The sequence below is a fragment of the Ipomoea triloba genome, chromosome 15 (genome assembly GCF_003576645.1).
Source record: "Ipomoea triloba cultivar NCNSP0323 chromosome 15, ASM357664v1".
Classification (NCBI taxonomy): Eukaryota; Viridiplantae; Streptophyta; class Magnoliopsida; order Solanales; family Convolvulaceae; genus Ipomoea; species Ipomoea triloba.
The window spans coordinates 3,681,691-3,697,139 of NC_044930.1; the positions used below are offsets into that span (position 1 = coordinate 3,681,691).

At 36.5% G+C, this 15,449-nt stretch overlaps 2 protein-coding genes across 8 annotated transcripts; one reads left to right on the forward strand and one right to left on the reverse strand.

Annotated features, from left to right (window-relative positions):
• Positions 1-4,747: 4,747 nt before the first annotated feature.
• On the forward strand, positions 4,748-9,537 carry LOC116007514 (probable inactive leucine-rich repeat receptor-like protein kinase At3g03770). 6 transcript variants are annotated; one of them, XM_031248216.1, is made up of 9 exons: positions 4,748-4,918; positions 5,122-5,193; positions 5,449-6,904; positions 7,268-7,401; positions 7,514-7,754; positions 8,121-8,326; positions 8,472-8,521; positions 8,881-8,992; positions 9,087-9,537. In XM_031248216.1, exons 3-9 carry the CDS (start codon positions 5,566-5,568, stop codon positions 9,360-9,362), a joined length of 2,358 nt encoding a protein of 785 aa, XP_031104076.1. In that variant the 5' UTR covers positions 4,748-4,918; positions 5,122-5,193; positions 5,449-5,565; the 3' UTR covers positions 9,363-9,537. The 6 variants fall into 6 exon arrangements, with proteins under 6 accessions (XP_031104076.1, XP_031104080.1, XP_031104078.1 ...); XM_031248220.1 differs by having other exon boundaries at positions 5,145-5,193; XM_031248218.1 differs by lacking the exon at positions 4,748-4,918 and adding an exon at positions 4,984-5,024.
• A 990-nt stretch (positions 9,538-10,527) lies between these two features.
• On the reverse strand, positions 10,528-12,070 carry LOC116007101 (histone-lysine N-methyltransferase SUVR3). 2 transcript variants are annotated; one of them, XM_031247688.1, is made up of 2 exons: positions 11,380-12,070; positions 10,528-11,110 (listed from the first exon to the last, which is right to left on the reverse strand). In XM_031247688.1, the coding sequence occupies exons 1-2, from the start codon at positions 12,008-12,010 to the stop codon at positions 10,728-10,730; spliced, it is 1,014 nt and encodes a 337-aa protein (XP_031103548.1). In that variant the 5' UTR covers positions 12,011-12,070; the 3' UTR covers positions 10,528-10,727. The 2 variants fall into 2 exon arrangements, with proteins under 2 accessions (XP_031103548.1, XP_031103547.1); XM_031247687.1 differs by having other exon boundaries at positions 10,528-11,116.
• Between the last annotated feature and the right edge of the window lie 3,379 nt (positions 12,071-15,449).

The window sequence follows — 15,449 nt, forward strand, 5'->3', positions numbered from 1 at the left end:
CCCCCCCCGCCCTCTCTCTCTCTCTCTCTATATATATATAGTACTATCAACTCTATTGCAATATAATATCTGTTCAATATACTTTCTCAATCAGTTATAGCCTAAAGAGTCAATACCCTACCATCTGGATTTAACCTTCATGATAAAACTAAGAAATTTAATCTCAATCTTACATATATAAAAATTGAACGAGTCATATCAATTTTTTTAATATGGTGATTTTATAATTATTACAAACTTAAAAAAATATGGTGACATTATTATAATTATTGCCAAATTTAACTACAATTTTTAACACTATACTTTTTTTTTTCTTTTCCACACCACCAAATTGTAATTCATAAAGGATATCAAATACCGTGAATTATAATTTAACAAAATGATAAAATTACAATAATCTTAACCAAACAATGTAATTAGCGTGGACAAAACAGTATGATGAAATTAGAATACAATTTATGTCAACCAAACAACTTGTAAATATTTTATGCGAACTAAACCGTGTAATAACTAGGAGTATTACATTACCTTGCATAAAGGTAAAGGAAAAAATAAAAGAGAAAAGCATATTGGTTTAATAAGTTGGTCATTAAATGAAGCTAAAAAAGAAAGTGGGAAATCTTATCTGCCATCACTTTCCTGTTTCACTATCACGACGTCCGGCCAGTTGGTGTCGGTGGAGCGGTGGGACCGGCCGCCCAAGTTCCGATGTGACATTTCAAGTACGCTCTCACTACTATACATACATACATACGCTGCTATTTACGTACCTCGGAAAATGCGAATATCTAATCTCCTTGTCGTTGACTATGATCTGTCTTTTCAATCCTTCTTTACTCATCACTCATCACATTTGAATGGGCTGTTTATCTTTTATTTATTTGTTAATTTAAAAGATTTTCAAGAGCCATCCCATTAGAGCAACCTGATCAATGTAATAGTTTTTTAAGTTTCAAGGAGGAATGAAGGAGAAGATAAAAGGAGAAAAAATAGAAAAAATTAAAATTTTGACAGTTTTTAAAAAAATACATTTAAGCTGCCGTCAACCTTTTCTATTTTTCAATTCAATGGGTCTCAAAAAATTGATATTTGTGAGAAAAAATTAGCAAAAAACTCCACCGTCATCCGTCGACAAACCCCTTTCAATTTTTTCTTTTGAAAAAACCTTCCCAAAAATCCCGACGTTTTGAGGTTGCTCTAACAAAAAACTTAATTACATAAAAATAAATCAAATAATAATGTCATTAATACAAGAAGATGCATGGTGCGTGTATAATATCACTTTCCAAACCTAGAGTGAGAGTCAATAGATTTAATAAAAATATGAGCTAACAAATTTGTTGATTGTTCGAATAAAAAGGAACCTCTTTATCTTTAGACTAGAGACCAACAAAAAATAGAGGTTGATCTCTTTCTTTTGACCCGATAAGAAACAAAGAGAGCAAAAATAATAATTGTCGTTTATATAACATCATAGTCATAATCATTAATAATAATAATAATAATAATATAATTTTTTTTTTTTTAAAGGGAGATTCTTACCAGCTACACTGTTCAAGCTTCCAACCAAAAATATAAGTTGGAATGTGGATATATTAGAGCTGAGATATGAAAGCATGCAGACCAATAGTATAAAAAGTACTGGGAAATGACACAAACACATATAAATTATAATAATATAATGTAGGTGTACGGTAGCTAAGCAAGTGGTATCTCATGTTCCCTAAACTCTTCCTCTATAAATCATTTAAAAGGTCCACCACTAATGCATGTATGCTCAATCATATTTCATTTATGGAAAAGTTGGTTCCTACTATTCCCAAGGTATTTCATGACTCGTAATTTTTAATACTTTTTTATATGAATTATATTCACTTCATCCCATTTCATATATCAAGTTAAGTTTAAAAAATTAATTAAAATTATTTACAATTTAATTTTTCATTAAATTCATTTTAGTATGTTAAAAATTATATATTTAGAAATTACATTAAAATGTTAGGGAGTATTAAATAAAAAAAAAATTTAAAAATAATAAGAGTATATTAAAGAAAATAAACAAAGAATAAATAATTAATTTTACCAATAAATAGTAAACAATACATGTAAAATGGATAAATGACCCCATCATATATATATATATATATATATATATATATATATATATATATATATATATATATATATAAACATAACACCCTATTTATGATCATACTAAAAAATTTTGACATAGCTAAACAAATGAAGAAATGACGTTTTAGTTTCATTCTATGAAATACAAATATTAATATAGTATGTAAAAGAAAAAAAAAAAAAGTGGGGATTTAATATTTAGACCAAAAAGCCAAAGCTGCCCTCATCAGAAAGCAACACATCAGTACAGTAATCTATCCTTTTAAAATCTCTTTTTCTTTTCGACATACTTAATGAATACGAGTGTTTATACATGTGATAATATCTTTATTTGTTGTACTTTATACTTCAAATATAATTATGTTCTTTTATTATATATAGTAGTTTTATCAAAGTAAAAAACTACACTATCCACTAAATATATAAATTTGAAATCCCAAATTATACCTGCAATTAATGGTTCAAAACAAGTTTTCAATATTATATATATATAAACTTATTTTGAGTTAGTGTGAGTTGTATTTCAATAATGTATCCACTAAATATATAGCATTATGTGCGGCATTGTTTAATACTCCCTCAATCCTATTTATGTGTCTGGTTCGGTTAATGAGATATGATAAAAATTATTTTTAATTTGATTATTCATTGTTAAGTTTAGCATTAGTATATACAATTTATATATTTAAAAACTATATTAAAAGTACTATTATAATACATAAAATTAAATATAAAAATAATTTTAAAACATTAAGAATAAACGAAGAATAAAGAATTGATTTGATCCATAAATACTAAAATGAGATATAGGAAGTATTAATTATGGAAAAAAAAAAAAAGGAAAACGGAGAGAAAACGAAGTGGTTTCTTGTCAGCAATCCATGTGGCCATGCATGTGGGCACAAGGCCTAGTTGGATACAGAGTATTTCACAAAGTTATCAACTTTAGTGGAGATGAACATTATATTTGTAATAATTCAATTGAAGTTGACGTGACAGCGTATAATTCAATGTAATAAAATTTAAAATGTTAGTATTTAGTAATCTCATGTCAAAATAATTGATAGCGTAAATGGTTTATAGAGTATAAACTACACACTATGTGGGGTTATGTGTGTGTAAGATTGTAGATAAAATGAATGAAATGAGAGTAATTGTATAAATGATGGGTTTTAGCACAAGTGAGTTCGGATATGTCTCTGTCTAATTAAGGTCGAAAAGTATATTAGGGTATTAGGTCCAAATGTCTGTTTTAAGGAGTGGAGACTTGGGTTTATAGCACCACAGAAGTGAGCACATGCTCAGATCGCATCGACACATATGGCGTGACACTTGAGCAATGGTTGGCCAGGTTTATTTGTCCCGACAAGTGTTGACTCCTATGTGACTTAGGCTGAAGCGACGACTAAATAGATGTTTTGGAGGCTAAAATTAAACCTTAGTCACTAGTTAGGCATACCGGCCCCTAACCTGATAGATCGAAAGCGCACATAAGGGGTCATACTAGGTCGAAATGCATAGTCGTATAATGCTATGTATATCACCATTAATAATATTAAAATATGAAATTGAGTGATTGACCAAAAAATATTACTCTCTTGAGTAGAGGACATACCAATTTTTTTTTTTTTGAAACACTAATGATTCTTTACAAGATACTTGAATATATTTATATACACTCATGTTGCTCTCATTTCTATAGATGAAGATTGCATGCATGTAGAAAAACATGTTTTTTTTATTAATATTAATTGATTATACTATCTAACATATTACATGTCTCAAAAAATCTTACATAAGATCAAATGATACTTGAATATATTTATATATGATATATTTCATGCAACTGAAAATGAATTATGTAGAGATAACATGAAAAACTATTATGCAAAGAACTTTATTAGCCTTTATCCTATAATATATTGCATACCGTAAGCTATTTTTACATACATTAATATACAAATTAAAACTTTAAAACTCAATCCTATTTCATCTTCTCCAATCTGCATTGCCATTTAATTCCTTTACATCATCTTCTACATATGTACAGTGATATCACTACACAAAGTGTGCATAAAGCCAGTAGCTCCAAGCCACATGGTTCAAAAAGGAAAAGAAAGAAAAGAACATAAAAGAAAAGAAAAGGGTGTCTAATTAGGAATGATTAGTACAAAGAAGGAAAAGAAAAAGATTGTATGTCCACTAAGAGGCACGCACAAAGAGGAGGGAATAAAGGGTAGTTGTAATCTTCATCTTTACCTTTTTTTTCTTTAAAAAAAAAAGTTCACTTATCTTAAGTGTCTAGAATGCTGGTTTAAGAGTCACTGAAGAAAGTAAATTACTAGTTATTAAACAGTTCTTATTGTCTACGTTCCATTTCTGTACTTTTGTCAATTTAAAGAGTTTAGTCGAGAAGATTTTAACTTGATAAGAATCTAACCTTATTCTGTCACCGAATTGTTGACTTTAGTTCAGGTGGTTGATCACTTTAGCACCACCAGATATCTTTTCCTTTTTCTTGAGTTTAATCCAACTGTGAAACCCATTGTGCACTTTAGCATCAGCTTCACTAAGTTACATTTTTGTTTTTTAATTAAGGAAGTGGGGAAAGAACACAAAGGTTGTCTGTCGGTTTCTGATGTGTTAATGGCGGTTAAAGTGTGGAAAGAGGCAGGCTGCAGTGGGGAGGTCAGTGTGTGGGTTCTGCATAATCTTCTTGGCTTTGGCCCCATCTGCATTCTGGTTTTGCAATAATCATCAGAACACTGTATTTCTTGAGCCAAAGGTACAACCTTTCTTGACTCTAAATACCAATCAATAATGTCTTGTCATACTAAGCATAGAATGTGAAGTGTGTGTGAGTGGTAGCAGTTGTTGGTCTGTTTGGTGAGGTTTGCATTTGAAGTTATTTGCTGTTCTTAAGGTTTGGATGTTTGGGTGTTCACCTAAATGAGGGTTTCTGATATTGCTACCTTGTTTTAATTTCAGCCTAATTTTGCTCTATTTTTCAGAGGATTTTCTCAAGAAACTTGAATTGGCTGATTTCTCTGGCAGATAGAGGTGAGCTTTCAATTTCCAGAACTTATTATATTTCTGATAGTTATATGGATAATGGCTGCATTTTTTTCTTGTTTTAAGCACGATTCTTGAAATTTTGCTCTTTCTTGAATTTTTTTTTTTAAAAAATTCTGCCCAATTTTCTTGGCAGAAAGCATAAGATTTCTCAAAGTTCATTTTTGTATCTTTTGTTTTATTGTGTTTCTTTAAATGATGAGTATGGTGAAGAGTTTAAAAAGTATTGGCCTACTGAAACAGGCCTCAAGGAATGAGAATCTCCCAGCTCTGAAGCTCGAGTTCGTGAAGTTGTTTTGATTTATCTGTATATATTTCCGGCTTTGATCCCCAGATAACGTGTTTCTGTAGTTTTTGGCAATGGGGATAAGTTTTGGCCTTAGGGAAGTTGTTATAGTTTTACTTGTTTGGTCATCCTTGGTTGGGTATTCCGAACAAGCACAATCCTTTGAAGTTCGAACACTTTTGAGGGTTCGAGAGCTTCTTAACTCCCCGGCTTCCTTGAGGAGCTGGAATAACGAAACGGATTTCTGCAATGCTGAAACGAGTTCTTCTGTTACGGTTGTCTGCTATGAAGGAAGCATAACTCAGTTGCATATAATCAGTGAGAAGGGTACTCCTCAATTGCCCGAAAACTTCTCCATTGATGCCTTTGTTAGTAGCCTTGTTAAGCTCCCGAGCTTGAAGGTCCTCAAATTAGTGTCTCTTGGTTTATGGGGGCCATTGCCTGGAAAAATTTCGAGATTATCAGGGCTCGAGATACTTGACCTGAGCTCCAATTTCTTCCACAACGCCATTCCCCGAGAAATCTCATCATTGATTAACCTCCAAACACTTATACTCGATGGAAATAAGTTCACTGGCAGGCTCCCCGATGGCCTCGGTTTGCTCTCAGATTTGGCGGTTTTGAGTGTGAAAAACAATTCTTTCAGAGGCCCCCTGCCAGACACACTCGGGGATTTGCAAAATCTTCGGATTCTTGCACTGTCAAGGAACAATTTTACAGGCAATGTTCCTGATCTTAGCAATCTGGAAAACCTTCAAGTCCTCGACTTGGAAGACAACTCTTTCGGACCCAAGTTTCCACTCTTTGGCAGCAAAATCGTAAGCCTCGTGCTTAGGAGGAACAGGTTCACTTCTAGCATTCCCGAGAATGTTCAATCCTGTCATCAGCTCGAACACCTCGATGTTTCTTCCAATGGACTTATCGGGCCATTTCCATCATCATTACTATCTCTTCCATTAATCAGTTATCTAAGTATTGCAGAAAACAAACTCACAGGAATGCTTTTCGAAAATCTGCCCTGCAATTCTGCACTAAATTTCGTGGATCTGTCTGCTAATCTGTTGTCGGGGAGATTGCCTAGTTGCCTTCATAGCGGTTCCAAGACCAAAGTTGTGCTTTATACCGGAAACTGTCTAGAAACTGGAGACAAAAATCAACATCCAGTCTCCTTCTGTAGGAATGAAGCTTTAGCTGTGGGAATTATACCTCGCCATCATCGTAAAAAGATGGGTTCTAAAGCAATTCTTGCCTTGAGCATATGCGGGAGCGTTATTGGAGGTGCCATACTACTTGCTGTGGCCTTTTTAGTTGTCGGAAGTTTTCGTGCAAAGAAGACTGTCCGGAAAACCCCCACGAGATTAATAATGGAAAGTGCATCAACTGCATACACCTCAAAGTTGTTCTCAGATGCAAGTAAGGTTCTTCTTGCCCTTTCGGTCTGTATGTTTAGCCATGACTACAGAATATGCTACTCGGTTTATTGTTTCTTTGTTTGTTTTATTTTGAGTGACAAGGGAAACCCACAGCCAAGGGTGTGGATTGGGTAAATCCTGCCTTGTAGCCCTAGCCAGTCAGCAAAGGGCGTAATCAGCCTTGGTTGCTAATAGCTGATCGATTCAAACCGAGAAGGCCAATAGGCCGCTCCTACTGAGAGTTGAATTTGTAACGTTGTGATTATCAAGTCAACAGCCTAAGCAACTTCGTTGGGGGTTGCCCCCTTCTTTAAAGTTCTTTTGTGCAACTAAGTGATAGCTGGGTTTTTCACCATGTCTATAGGGTATATTACTCAAGCAATGAAGTTAGGGTCACTTAGCGTTCCATCTTATCGAACCTTTTCATTGGAAGAGCTTGAAGAGGCAACAAACAATTTTGATACATCAACTTTTGTCGGGGAAGGATCTACCAGTCAGGTATGGCAGTTCAAGATTGCAATTTTTCCTGAATAATGTACGGTAACTTAATTAATATAGCCATACGAAATGCTTAGACGAGGGCCGAATTGACCTTTTTTTATGCACTCAGATATACAGAGGCCGGCTGAGAGATGGTTCGTATGTTGCTATTAGATGCCTGAAACTGAAACGAAGCAATAGCATTCAAAATTTTATGCATCAAATCGAGTTTATATCGAAACTCAGACATCAACACCTGGTTAGTGCGCTCGGGCACTGCTTCGAGTGTTACTTGGATGATTCGAGTGTCAGCAGAATATTTCTCGTCTTCGAATATGTACCAAATGGCACCCTGAGGAGCTGGATATCTGGTAATTTAACAATAATATCTAGTCTCTGTACTCTGGATTTACATACTGTTCTATTGGACAGAGGCCTGAAGGGCCAAGTCCAGCACCATGTGGCTAGGGGAATTGTCAGGCAGAAGCTTGAAGGGCGAAGTCCCAACACCCTACCTTTCAAATGCGGTAACATGTTCAGATATGAAGCTATATTGCATCCTCTTGCCTATTATACGATATTTAAAACCATAATGTCTGACGTTTAATCTTTTCTACATTCACAAGTGACCAATATTTAGTAGCTAAATGACCTAAATCTGCAGTGGGGCTTGAATTAGAAATGCGTTAATAAAGATTATGTCTGTGTTATAAAGTTTGACAGTTAAGTCTTCGCAGACAAGCATTCTAGACGGAGATTAAACTGGGCACAGCGTGTTTCAGCTGCTATAGGAATAGCAAAGGGTATCCAGTTCTTGCATACCGGGATTGTTCCTGGTGTCTTTTCAAACGATTTGAAGATAACCGATATTCTGTTGGACCAGAACCTCGTCGCCAAAATTAGCAGCTTTAACCTACCCATTCTGGATGAGAGCACAGGAAAGGTTTGAACAAAAAATTTCGGAAATTTGAACACACACGCACACATATCAACACTCGTGAAAGCACCAACTCAATTCTCTCGTTCTTTCTGTGTATATCGGTTCCTTGTATTAATAGTTTGGCGTTACTCTCTGTGCAACTTTGCAGGCCAGCCTTCAAGATTTTCCCAGTGGTTCCAAGGAGCTTAATGGTGCAAGGTTTGTATATACATATATTTTATTCATAGTTGATCAAACCCTATATCCTTTTGTGTCTTTTTTTTTTGAGCCTAATATATCCTTTTGTGTCTAAATACTTCTGATTCTTCGACTCCCATCAGAAGCGGTCTATTGGCCTTCTTAGTTTGAGTCAGTCAACTATGGACATCCTAGGCTAGTTTATCTCATTGTCGTCTTTTGTTAGCTAAGGGTCACAAGGCGAAGTTTACCTAGTTCACACCCGCGGATTATCCAAAAATAAATAAATACTTCTGATTCTTTCGGTTTTCACTTGGCCAGCATATGAAAGTTGTCGCGATTGAAGTCTTTGATATCTATAAACTGTGACATTTTTGCAGGGAAAGATGCAATGAAAAGCTGGATGTGTATGACTTTGGTGTAATATTACTAGAAATCATTACAGGAAGGAGGATAAATACCAAGAAGGATATGAAGATCCTTAAAGAACAGGTACTCTAGAAACCGAAACAGTTTTACACGAGCTCTTTATGATCTTAGTCAACTCTTTCAGTAGCTTTAGCTTGTTCATGCATCAATTTTGTAGTTGCAAGCAAGCCTCACGGGCGATGATGCATGGAGAAGGAGTGTGGTTGATCCGAGGGTCAAGAATTCGAGTTCAGATGAATCAGTGAAGACGATGGTGGAGATCTGCTACAGATGTTTGCTCGAGGATCCTGCAGATAGGCCGTCGGTTGAGGATGTGTTGTGGAATTTGCAGTTTGCGGCTCAGGTCCAAGACGCGTGTAGGGGAGATTCTCAGAGCAGCGATAGCTCTCCCATTTCGCCTTTTCAGCCTTCGCGCCAGATAGCCATTCGATAGCATGACAGGTGTTTTTGAGGAAGCAATGGCTATGGCTTTGTTTCAGAAGATTGAGCTTTGTACTAATGAAAATGGTGAATGCAAATAGTTCTCAGTTTTGTACAAAACAACCATTTGATCTGCAGAATATATAGACAGTATCTTCAGCTTATATGTCACCAATTATATTAGGCCACTCCTAAGAGTTTCTGTGTGAACAAACCGTTTTCTTTCAATGCTTACTTATTGCAAACTTATAGATAGCGAAAATGAAGTAGAGGAAACTCTAGATAGTTGGTTTAGTAATCACACAGGTTCCAAGTTCGACTTCTTTCTAGGAATTGTCTATTGATCTTCTTCTTTTGAGCCAATTAACTAGGTCTTTTTCTTTTGAGCCAATAAGTACCTCCAAGTAGCAGTTGCAGAGAGAACTTGAAATTTTTGTAAATTGTTAAAGCATATCCTGAAATTTACCTCGTTGGCCAAGGCTCTAGATATTTACCTCGGTCGCCAAGGCTCTAAGACAGGGCAAGTGGGGATAGACCCTTGGGTTGGGTTTAATAAAAGAAATTGTCATTGAAGAAAAGATAACCATGGTGCTATGTCATGCCTCTAGACTATTCTAGAACATTAGAGAATCCGTTTGTATAGAGAATTTTGGAGGATTTTAGAGAGTAAATCCGAGTTGTAGGATTAAGTAAATCTCTACCACCATTGAGAAGGTGGGATGGGTATAAATACTGGGGCCTCATTTGTAACGATCCAGAGTTGAACTCATTTGTAACGATCCAGAGTTGAACAATCCAAGTTCCTCACCATTTGTCAGGGGTTAATCCAAGTTTCTTACCACTTTCTAGGATTGAGCGAGACTTACTTAGGCAGGAGTTGCACACACCTAAGCATGTGACCTAAACTTTTGACATAGTTGGTCACAATTGGGGCCCTCAAATTGTTAATTGGACCCTCAAAGGCATCCAAAACCTCAATTCAACCGCAATTTGAACAATTCAAGACTAGAGTGAAGATGCAAGATATCACCAATCCAATGCTTAGCTACTTAGCCACTAGAATTTATGATTGAATTAAAACCTAATTTCGATTTTGCAAAGTAAAAGAATGCAATTAAACAAGATCAAGATTAAGCTACAAAATAGAAATTGCAATTGTAAAAGGAGAATTTGTTAGATTGGCATGAAAATCTATACAATACCATAATTTGCCAAAAATGAAAATCAAATACAATGGTATTGTTCATTTACATAGTACAGGCATACAACTATGAGATGTAATTCAAGACCCTTACTACATTTGCAGATACTACAAAATGTCAAAACAATTTATTCACTTAAGTATGAAAATATGATTAATATTTCTACCCTTGTATTTTCATGTATGTTCTGATGGCAAGAACCCTAAACATGAAGAGGTGCCACAGAAACATTGAGAGCCTTTTGGATTAAGCCTAACATCACCATAACTGAAACTAAGCTCTTCATCTTCTTGTACATCTCTGGAAGCAAAAAAGCAAACACGGGGTAACAAGGCTCCAGAACTCCGCACTATTACTGTGCAGAGGTTCCCACCATCGCATGAATGGTTAATAAAGCGTGCAATATTGCCAATGTTGGTGGCATCAATATTCATCCTTATGCATATATTTCCAGATTGAAGATGCTCCTTCACAACCAGAAGAGCATGAGAAAAATGGCCAGTGGATGAAGCTTCGTCATACAGTTTCAGGCGAGCTCTTGCTTCTTCAGTCGTCACAACTTCACCTTTCAAGCAAAATTACACATAAAGAGAAATCAATTTAACCTTTCACTAGGTTATCTTTCAACACAAAAATTATGGGAGCTGCAAAATGACAAAATGTGGTGAATAACAACAAGAACCAAGTAAAGAAACTTGTGATCTTTTGATTGTATGGGCCATTCTCAAGCATAAAACATTGTTGCATTTGTGTTTTAACATATATGCATTAATCAGATATAATATGAACTATCTAAATTTCTGCTAGGAAATAAAACAAACACTTTACCTGCATACTCGCAAACAAACTTCCCTTTTGGAATCATCTCCGCAGCGCACAAGCTCCAACCTTTTCTCTTATCCTTTACGATTTTCAGCCCCAACGAAACCCCCTTCTGAGTCAACCGGTTCCCGCACTCCGGCCCGCAGCCGCAGCTCGGACCACATTCCTGACCCGGAAACTCGCCCGAGTCCCAACACGGGCATCCCAAACCCTCGCCGTCGCCGCAACTCCGGCGGCACTCGCACCCACGGGCGCCCTCGACCCGGAACAAGAACGGGTCGGGTTTAACCCGACCCGCACCATCATCCGGACCTCCCCAGCTCTGAGCTTCTCCGGTAGCGATCGGCAGGGTTTGATTCGGGGTGTATAGGAAGTAAGCGTAGGGTTGGGAGTCGACGGCGTTGACGAAAGGGACGGGTGAATTCTCGAAGCTTCTAGAAGCGTCGGCGATTCTTAAGGAAGTAATGGCGTCGGAGACTCGTCGGAAGGCCTTGCAGGTTGATGAAACGGAGGCGAGATCGGACGGTTGTAAGTAAGGGAAGATGAGACGGGCACACCGGAAGAAATGCTCTTGGCCTTCTTCCGAGTAGTCCTCCTCTTCCGGTGCGGGTCGACCCGTTCTGCATCGTTTCTCCATACGTAAATTTACAGTGTCCTGTGCTACTGAATAATTTCACTATACCCCAAAGTTATGTAACACTTACAAGTAGACTCCATTGAGGAGTGTTTATGGCACAAGTTTTTGAATTTATGGAAAATTCTGTAAAGTCATTGATGGGGATAGACTAAAACTCGGTACTCGATAAAAGGAGAAAGGACTCGAAGGAAAGGAAGATGACATGGTGAAGGTCGGCCGATGATAAGTCGGTCAGTCGGAGGACATTCAATGGACTGTTCTGTGGGGGCACATTCAAGGAAGAGTTTGATAATGGAATAAATATGCTTGGTGGATCCTTAGGTGACAAGGCAGCTGAAGATGTTAGACCGAGAGTGATTGAAAAGATTCATTGAAACAGTTAATTACCATGGAGGAAAGTCGGGCTAAAGAAGTAAGGAAAGGATGAGTCCGACCGAACCGACCTAGAAGAGGCCGAGGTAAGAAAGGTAGTGCAAGAGAGGCAGGGAGACAGGCCGATATGGAAGTTTCCTAAAAAGTTTGGCGGTGGAAGGCAAGAGGTACGGAAGGAAGGTCGAGATAGATTAGGAAAGTACCTAAAATGTAATAAGGAAAAAGTTCTTAAGGTAGTTTAGAAGTTTCCTAAGGTAGAAATTCATCCTATCTTGTATAAATAGGGGTTCTAGGTCTCAAGAAAGACACAAGCAATATAGCACACTTATAAGCAACTCCTTGTACTCAAAGGAAATTCGCAATCCAAAGAGGGCCGAAAGGTTACTCTAATTTTTCGATAGAGTTAGTCAATTTTCCGGTGGTGTTGGCCTGCCATTCGACCATTCCGTGGGAGATAAAACCAACCGTCATTGCGCATGCTTCTTAATCAAAGGCGTTGAAGTATGAAGGTAAACCCACCGGAGTTAGTGAGATAGTTGATTTAATAATCGCAATGTTCTAAATTTAACTCTTGTAAGAGTTATTTATTAATTTTCTCAGTTCGCGTTGATCAGCTATAAGTAATCTAGGCTGATTCACTTCCTTTTTGTTATGACAAAAATTTATGTGAGACCACCCCGCAAACCCTTGTTCCTAGACAGGCTAGGTCGAGTCAGGATGAAAATGTAATATTTATACAAAAAAAAATATTATACTAATCGGGAATTAATTGTTTGTTGTAAAATCCCTGAATAATATTAAATAAAAATGGTTCTTACGTTGACATATTTGTTTGCATTCTGTGCAGGCCCAAGCGTTGCTCCGGAGTTGACAAACGGCCATAGGCCACCTAGAAACCATCATCAGATTTAGTTACTTCAATACTAGGTCAATCAGGTTTAGTTACTTCAATACTAGGCCAATCTGCAGTGAGTTTAGTTGTATTATATTGATGAAGTAAAATCGCTGAATAATATTAAATAAAAATGATACTTACGTTGACATATTTGTTTGCATTCTGTGCAGGCCCAAGCGTTGCTCCGGAGTTGACAAACGGCCATAGGGTGAAATCATATTTTACCTTACTCACTACGCAATTGGCACCAATTGAAGCACAATAGCCTGAGGGCCATGTTAGTGCCAAACTGATGGGTGTTGTTGGTAACTCTTGGTTACCAATAAACAGAAAATAAGTAAACTTATCGAGGTTAGAATTTGTTTTAATCCAACTGCAACAGCTAGCAAGACTTAATGAAAATTATTTAATTTCCTTTATGTTCTTAATTACTTATTCTTCTTCTGTTATAATTCAGGTGCAACAACTATGATCAATTGATAACGCACGTTGCACGAGTACCGCACGCGTGTTGCACGAGTACCGCACGCGTGTTGCACGAGTACCGCACGCGTGTTGCACGACTAATCTAATGCCTAATGTCAAATTTAAAATAAGAAAGTTTAAGGTTACATGCATGAATTGGAGAGAAAGCAAGACATCATTAATGAAAATTATTAAATTTCCTTTATGTTCTTACTTATTACTTAAATAAAAAGGGTTCTTACGTTTACATATTTGTTTGCATTCTCTCCGGAGTTGACAAACGGACATAGGTCATGGATGGTGAAATCAAATTTCACCTTACTCACTTTGCAATTGGCACCAATTGAAGCACAATAGCCCGGGGGCCATGTTAGTGCCAAACCGAATCCATCCCATGGCTGTTGTTGGTAACTCTTGGTTATCAGTAAACAGAAAATAAGTAAAGTTAAAGTAATTTTCATTGTGCGTATGTCTTTGAATTTACAGAGATGTGATGTGTAATGCTTGCTGTATGTGTTTAAATCTCACCAAGGTAAGTGTTATGTGTGCGTTTATATAGGCTAAGCCACTGCATTGTCATTTTCTTAATTGACATTTATTTCATATGAAATGAAGAATTTGGTTGTTTTATTATGTATTTCATATGAAATGAAGAATTTGGTTGTTTTATTCCATTGTAATGTCATTCTACTACAGCTCAAACTGAAATTGATTGTTTTAGGTCATTCTCATTGTACTCATTTGTTTTCATTCACATTTGCTTTGCTTTGGTGGATCAATGGGTGGAATATGAAGCGTACAAGCAGGGCTTAGTTTGTAATAACCTAATGGGCAGTTCAAGTGGCGAGTGAGCTCTTTTTGTGGGGCAAAATTTTGAGAGAATTCGGGTTCGATTCCCACAAATGACTATTCGTCCTGGGCTAGGTCTCGTTCCTCCCGGACTGTAAGACGGACAGAGAAAGACCGGGAACACCTCGTGAATGAACAATTAGAAACAAATCAAGAAAGAGTTGAAAGTAGAAACTAAAAGCATTGACATCAAAACAAACATTTAATATGCCCAAAGAAGACCAACATCTTTTGAGGCCATTAAAACTAATAGTTACACTATCACTATCTATCTTGAATCTTGATCAGATATTCCTTAGAAGGAAAGCATAAAACCACTTGCGAGCATAAGCTGGAAACATAGACAGACAATTCAATTGCAGCAAAAGCCAGTTGCACATACAATAAAGAATATGATTTCAAAAATAATACTACAAGATCAGAAAGAAAAAAAGGAAATCAGTTCATTGAGAATGGTTTCTTTTCTCAAACAAGTACAAGTAACATTCCTAGAACTAGTTTTATTATAATAGTAATCATGCCAATTATAATCTAACTAACAGTGCTGGGACACAATACATGGATTCATTATGAGAAGATTCTGTTTCAAGAAAAAAATTCTTCATCAGTACAGTTTATGCTCAGAAATCCAACCGCTTGTCCTGTGAACATCAAGAGATAGAGCCACGTGTTGAAAAAAGGAGATTCCATTGGCATGCAAGGGCTCTCTCTCTCGTATCAAAAGATTCAAGAAAATGATCACTTGTTTACTAATACACAATAAGCAGGTACTGTCAATGAAGTTTTGAGCATGGCATTTAATTTGCTCTAGATTTCATGGATTTTAACACTACAGTAAATCAATGGGATTCCATGAAT

Coding starts and splice junctions, on each gene's coding strand:
- LOC116007514 (XM_031248216.1), top strand. CDS start 5,566: ATGGGGATAAGTTTTGGCCTTAGGGAAGTTGTTATAGTTTTACTTGTT. Junction 6,905..7,267: donor AAAGTTGTTCTCAGATGCAA/GTAAGGTTCTTC, acceptor CCATGTCTATAG/GGTATATTACTCAAGCAATG. Junction 8,327..8,471: donor TGGATGAGAGCACAGGAAAG/GTTTGAACAAAA, acceptor GCAACTTTGCAG/GCCAGCCTTCAAGATTTTCC.
- LOC116007101 (XM_031247687.1), bottom strand. CDS start 12,010: ATGGAGAAACGATGCAGAACGGGTCGACCCGCACCGGAAGAGGAGGAC. Junction 11,117..11,379: donor GTTTGTTTGCGAGTATGCAG/GTAAAGTGTTTG, acceptor TTTGCTTGAAAG/GTGAAGTTGTGACGACTGAA.